At 42.7% G+C, this 6,402-nt stretch overlaps 1 protein-coding gene across 2 annotated transcripts; it reads left to right on the top strand.

The window, feature by feature from the left end:
* Positions 1 to 553: 553 nt before the first annotated feature.
* On the top strand, positions 554 to 6,392 carry mfap2 (microfibril associated protein 2). Of its 2 annotated transcripts, none has more exons than XM_086292419.1 (9): positions 554 to 666; positions 2,237 to 2,298; positions 3,600 to 3,647; positions 4,034 to 4,060; positions 4,155 to 4,220; positions 4,332 to 4,373; positions 4,455 to 4,542; positions 5,186 to 5,259; positions 5,684 to 6,392. In XM_086292419.1, the coding sequence occupies exons 2-9, from the start codon at positions 2,268 to 2,270 to the stop codon at positions 5,785 to 5,787; spliced, it is 480 nt and encodes a 159-aa protein (XP_086148545.1). In that variant the 5' UTR covers positions 554 to 666; positions 2,237 to 2,267; the 3' UTR covers positions 5,788 to 6,392. The 2 variants fall into 2 exon arrangements, with proteins under 2 accessions (XP_086148545.1, XP_086148546.1); XM_086292420.1 differs by lacking the exon at positions 554 to 666 and adding an exon at positions 675 to 861.
* The last annotated feature ends 10 nt before the right edge of the window (positions 6,393 to 6,402 follow it).

Consider the following 6,402-nt stretch of genomic DNA (forward strand, 5'->3'; position numbering starts at 1 on the left):
AAAAAACTGGTGTGACTCAACCCTGATATGTTAGGAGTGTTATACTGTACATTTGTGTGCGCTCACATGTGTGTTAAACATTGCCAAAGGTTCAAGGTAATAAACAATTAGTTGCTCTGGGTGAAAATTTTTTTTGTACTTTTGTCACTTGTTTTATCAGTGAAAGGGGGACATCACAGACTGTGAGCACAGAAGCCCCACCCACCCGCTGTCCAGACCTTCTGTTTGCACAGGCCATCCAATCAGAAAAAAGCCATCTAAAAATAATATGGGAAGATAGCTAAAAGTCTTGTTTCAAGCAGTAGATGAACTACATGAAAGGGCTGCACCAGTGCCCATATTAAGAAAAATGAGGATTATTTTTAGAAATGTAAATCATGCTAAACTATCCTGGAAGCACAAGAATAAAACACGGAGCTGGAAATTAGCACTACGGATCATGTGAACTTACCCTTCGATTTCATACTTTCATAGCGTTTATAGCTTCCACTTCTGCATAGCTCTTCACTGACAGGGTTGTTGCTGGTCGTTGCTGGAGGCCGGGGCTGGACTGGACGGGGAGGAGACTGCAGATGCGGGGTGGTACAATGTGGCGCTGGAAGTCCTCCTGCACTCACAGGACGCATGAGAGCGGCAGAAAGTCGGAGCGAATTGAGTCAAAGTTGGGTAAGATCTCTGAAAAAAGTCGCATGACTGGTTTAGTTTGACTTTCTTGTTTCTTTTTTATTATTACTATTACTAAATGCAAGTATGAAATGAGTTATAGACTTTACCTGATCTAAACTGCATTTATGCTGAAGGTTATGGAGGAGGGAAAAAAAATCAGGAGACATTTTTTGTGCACAGACTTCATGCAGTGCGGTGAGTCTTAAAAGGACTTCAAAGCATTCCTGGCGCTTATCAGTCTGCTTAATGCAAACCAAAAATAGCCGAGGATATTCTGGGTGTATATTAATGGCTGTTGAGAATTGACATGTGGTCCTGTGTTTTCACTGGAGAGAAGAAGAGGGAGGAGGAGGAGGGACTGCAGCGATGGCACTGGTGAGAGGGTGAAAACTAAACCCTCTCTCCAGCCTCTCTGTCATTGAGTGGGGGGAAATTGAGCTGCTTCCAGAGAATAGGGGTCGATGAGGGCATATGCAGAAATGATTCATTAGTGTTCCCTTTTTTAACTATAAAAAACCAAATAGTGCAAAAATGGATGACAGCAGAGCATCTCCTGATTGTGGTTTTTTTTTGTGTATGTGTGTGTGTGTGTGTGTGGGGGGGGGGGGGGGGGGGGGGGGTAATGGCTCCCAGATGTGTGATGTGAAAACATATGGTTTCCCAAAGCCACTGTGATGCACACCAAGAACTCTGTGTGTGTGTGTGTGTGTGTGTGTGTGTGTGTTTTAGTGTCACACAAAGATGCACAAATTGGCATGCATGCACAACTTGTGCAAAAAGTGTTTTACTCACAGATTTTGTGTCCAAATGTGACCTAGAAAATCTGCATTTAGTTACACACACACACAAACACACACAAACAAAGGGGAGGGAGAAAAGAAAAGAGTGGGTTTTGTGTATGTACCACACAATCAGGTTTAGTGCATGAAGTGGCCCACAGTGCAGCAGCAGCTGTGGAGGAGGAGCGTTCATACTTTCCACAAAGTGGAAAAGTACTTTAGTCAGTGTAAGGTAATGAGTTTTACTGTATGTAACAGTGTGACTTCATGAATGTCACTGACGGATTCAGAGTGTTTTTTTATTTTTTAAAAAAGCTCTGTTGCTTGGTCGGGTAAAGAAGAAAGAAAAGGGGGGAAAGGAGGGGGGGCTGGTAGGAAATGACCAGTGAGAGCGACAGAAGGGAAATGAAGGATGAGGAGGCATAAAGAGGGAGGTATGAAGAAAACCCAGAGAGAAAGAGAGTGGGGTGGGGTCGAGGGGTCCTCTGTTTCTTTTCCTGGAATGCGGACTGTGTGCTGCTGCGAGGAAAAGCTGTAAAACAGAAAGTTTGTTCTGAGGAAGACGTGCCACATTCTTGCTGCCACAGTTCCCCGGTGGAGGAGGTGGTGGTGTTGGTCACAGTGGGGATGATGGCTTAAGGGGGGCAGAAGTATGGGGGGGTGGAAAGGTGACGGAGGACGGGGGAAAGAGAAGAGACGAGTTTTCAGGAGACCAAAGCAGTGTCCAGCACTGAGCACTTTATCCCCCTCATGTTGTTTTGTCTTGATTAATACTCTCATTTTCCCTCCAGTGTTAAAGTCAGTCTACCTCCCAGAGCGACCATGAGAGTCCTCCTGCTACTCTGCATGCCAGGTAACTGCACCACAGGCCTCTACCAGCTGAAACAGCTTCAAAAAACAAATCGGTTCTCTGTAACACCAAAGGCTCAATACTAAATGTTTGGACATTTGTGTATAATAGATTTATTTGCTTTCTTGCTTCAAGTTAGGTAAGGAAACTGATACCATTCTGATGTCTGTATCATGCATGAAAAGCTCCTCGATCAACAACTTAAATAAGATTAAATGACAGATAAATAGTTCAGTCTAAAGGTAACAACAAAGCCCTGCCAACATTTAAAAAAATGTCAAACTACTCGTTTATTTATTCCTTTATTCATTTCATGTTCAGACCTCAACAACAAAACAGCCCCAACAGCACCTGTTATCACCGTTGTCCAGTTTAGTCCCACACACTCCTTGCTCTCGACCAAAAATGCCGAAAACCTCCCGAAACTTTTCAAATTTTAACAGAAAATTGCTGCCCACTGTAAAAAACAAAGATCACTATTCCTATTCACTATTCACTATGTTCACTATTCCTCGAATAGCAACAAAATTTAGTCAAACTGAGAAAAAGCTGCAAAGATAACACATGTATGCTGCTCTGAATAATAGTGAGATACAGCAGCACAAAGTCTCACTTGGCATTTTTTAAGTACACCTGTTCCATTGCTTGAACCCAAATACTTAATCATCCAATCAAATGGATCTAGGCGTGTAGTCATGACCAAGACGACCTGCTGAAGTTGAAACCGAGCATCAGAATGAGAAAGATAGGTGAACGTGCCATGGCTGAAGCTGAGACTAGAGTTCTCACAGACTCACCAAAATTAGCCAAGAGAAGATCGGAAAACGCTGCCTGGTGTGATGAGTCTCGATTTCTACTGTGTTATTCAGGTTAGGGTCAGAATTTGGCATAACCAACATGAACGCAAAGAATCCATGGATCCTTGTTCAGGCTCCTGGTAGTGGTGTAATGGTGTTATTCTTCTCAGTGTTCACTCACTAATGGTTAGGCTTAAGCAGAAAGGCTTCCTGCCCAAACCCCTCACGCCATGTGCGGTCTTTCTCCCCACGTTCCCGAGCTTGATGGGATTGTGACTTGTCATTTGCAATAATGGTCCTGCAGTAGTGCTAGCTAGAGCTTGAAGATGTAAAAACCACATAATTATCAGGTGCGAACGTTTCATACTTCATAGCTGCCTTATTAAAGGAGATGAGTGTGATCTTAAAAGACTTAGGAAACACCAGTGATAGAGCTGTTTGTGTTTCACCGACTGCACTTCTCTCATCATTCTTTGTGATTCCTCTCTTTGTCTACGATGTCAACAGTTGTGCTGTTCAGCCAGCCCCAGTACCAGGATCCATATATCTTTAACGGTAAGTTAATTAAGGGAATATTGGCCTACATTGTTCCTGCTCAGCATCGGTTTACATCAGCGCTCTCCACATCTGTTCTCAATTCCTCGTTATCCTCTGCTGTATCACCCACCCTCGAGGAGTTCGCCCTCCCCCTCTCTCTGTCTTTCTCCTGATTCATATGTTTGTCATTCGCATAGCAACTGCACTGTAGTGTAAATAGCACTTTGACCAGTCTGCATCTTATTATTTTTAAACATCTTGCATATGAAGTCATGATTACTGACTCACAAGCTTGTGAACTCATGCAGGTGGTTCACGTTATATGGTGCAGCACTTTCTGTGGGTTTTTTTTTTAAACTAACAGTTGATCTCATGAAACATTTTTCTCTCTTGCTTGTTTTAAGAATTCCAAGAGTATGAGTACACCACAGGTGAGACATTTACTTTTCTTTTTTTCAGTTTCCTCATTTTCTAAATGTTATGCCAAGTGTATAAGTGGGAAAATGTTTCTCTCCTCTTATTTAGACCCTCCTCGTGGAGGCTATCAGCAGCAGGTTCAGCTCAACCCCGTGATCCGTCCTGGAAAATCAGGTACGTCTGCTTAGCTCTCCTCCCATCGGTCACAGATTTACTCCCAGTGCTGTCACGATTGAATGAATGAATGCAAATTGCCGCATGTCTCATACTATTTGAAAAAAACAGATCCCGAATTCCTGACAGAGCCCACGGAGCCTGGACCTCTCGGTAAGTGATTCAGAGAGACGAGAACAGAAAGCCAGTTGTTTTACGTAGAGTGGAGAAAAGATTCTGTTGTTTGATTCCCAGATTGCAGAGAGGAGCAGTACCTCTGCACCCGACTCTACTCAGTTCACAAGCCATGCAAGCAGTGTCTCAACAGCCTCTGTTTCTACAGGTAAGTGCTTTTAAAGGAGCACAATAGCAACAGAAAGCAGTGATTACGAGTAATACTGCATGGCTTCATTTCGTCTTGATGAATGGATATTTACCTCACGTGCACTGTGCTAGTTTTGGTCTGTTATTCTAATGTAAATATCACTGAAGCACAGTTAATTCTGATGTTAACAATGTGCTGGAACTATAGTGCATTTATGCAGATCCAAAACAAAAGGAATGAGGTTTTATACGATGCAGATGTCTCAAGGTGTCTAACAAAAAGGCAACCAGGAGCCAAACTGCTCTCCAAGAACTCACCGGATAAAGATTGTACAGCCTGTTCTCAGCAATCATTTCAAAGACTCCATTATTCAAACAGGACTAAATAGTGTACTTGTTGGGAACAATATCCAGCCGTGGATCAACCCTTATTTAGTTCTTATGAGTTCGTATGTGGTGCTGACTCAAAACAAACTTCAGCAGTAATGAGGAAACACCATGAAGTGCAGTGTCTCACTAAATAGGCAACAGTGGATTTGATTCAGTATAGATCGGCTATAGACTGTTGCCTGTAGATGCAGTTGTGACTGATAAGACCGACATGATGACTGTGAGCTGCTCCTGGCTCCGCACGTGTGACCTCTGCATGTGTTTTTGTTCAGTTTGCGGCGGGTGTACGTCGTCAACAAGGAGGTCTGCGTGAGGACTGTGTGCGCACACGAGGAGCTGCTCAGAGGTGGGATTCGCGTAACCTGTGTTCATGCATTTACTCCTTGATATTTTATGTACTAATTTAAAAGGGGCAGTGCATATTAATTAACACAAGCACTTAAACACATCCTGTAAATATTCCAGGTTTGCCAGGCTAATTTTCATCTTGCAGGTTAATAAATTAATGAATAAAACCAAATCTTCAAAGGCATATAAATAAATATAAATATAAATGAAAGAGAAACACGTGTAAAGTATACACAAATTCTAAAGTGATGGTATAAATTTGGCTTGTTATCCAAAATGTTCTACAAGCCTGCTTATAGAAAATAACTTTCTAATGATTTTAATTGTCTGTGTTGGACAATAGCTCATATGAGAAAGAATCATGAGATTGATTTTAACGGACTTTTCCGTGTGTGTGTGTGTGTGTGCTTGTGTGTGTTTAGCGGACCTGTGTCGCGATCAGTTTTCTCGCTGTGGAGTGGCGGCGCTGAGTGGCCAGTGTGCATCATTAGGAGGAAGCTGTGGGAAGAGCTGCGGAAGCTGCTGATGATCAGGGACACCACCCACCCAGATACTGCCGCTTTTTCACCTCCCTCATCACGTTGTCTTACTTTGCCCTCCTCCCTCTCTCCTCTCCCTCTGTACACCCCCGCTACCCCTGTGCGAAAAGCACTTCTGCATTTCAGCATGTTTCTCTTCGTCTAAAATGTTCCACATGTGTGTTTGCTCACTAGATCCTGTGTGTAAGGATACGTATAATCCAAAGGACGTTGATGACTGTATAAATCACTGGTGCTATAAAACTTCTAGAGGTGCACATAAAGCCACAGAACATCCTCGATTTTTATTTTTTAATTTTTTTGCATATCGTATCACATTAATCTTCTCGTGTTTACTGGTACGTTACTGTATTTGTGTTGAAAAGCAGTCATTGTCATGATTAGCTCATCAATGGTGGCCGCAGTGCACTGACATCAGACAAAACTAATCGATATCCAGCCGCCAGCTGTCTCGCTATCCAAGATCATGAGATATGTGATGAAACAGGTAATGAGGAGTGACCTCACAAATGACCTCTGTACTACTGCTTTGTAAAACTGTCACTATAGAGACTGAGAAAAAAAATAAACTTTGTTTTGTTTTTTTACTACAGCTGATCAGC

Source organism: Aulonocara sp. 'chitande type north' Nkhata Bay, linkage group LG5 (assembly GCF_057382095.1).
Source record: "Aulonocara sp. 'chitande type north' Nkhata Bay isolate Kocher_YH1m ecotype deep benthic linkage group LG5, A_spYH_male_GT1.1, whole genome shotgun sequence".
NCBI classification, from domain to species: domain Eukaryota; kingdom Metazoa; phylum Chordata; class Actinopteri; order Cichliformes; family Cichlidae; genus Aulonocara; species Aulonocara sp. 'chitande type north' Nkhata Bay.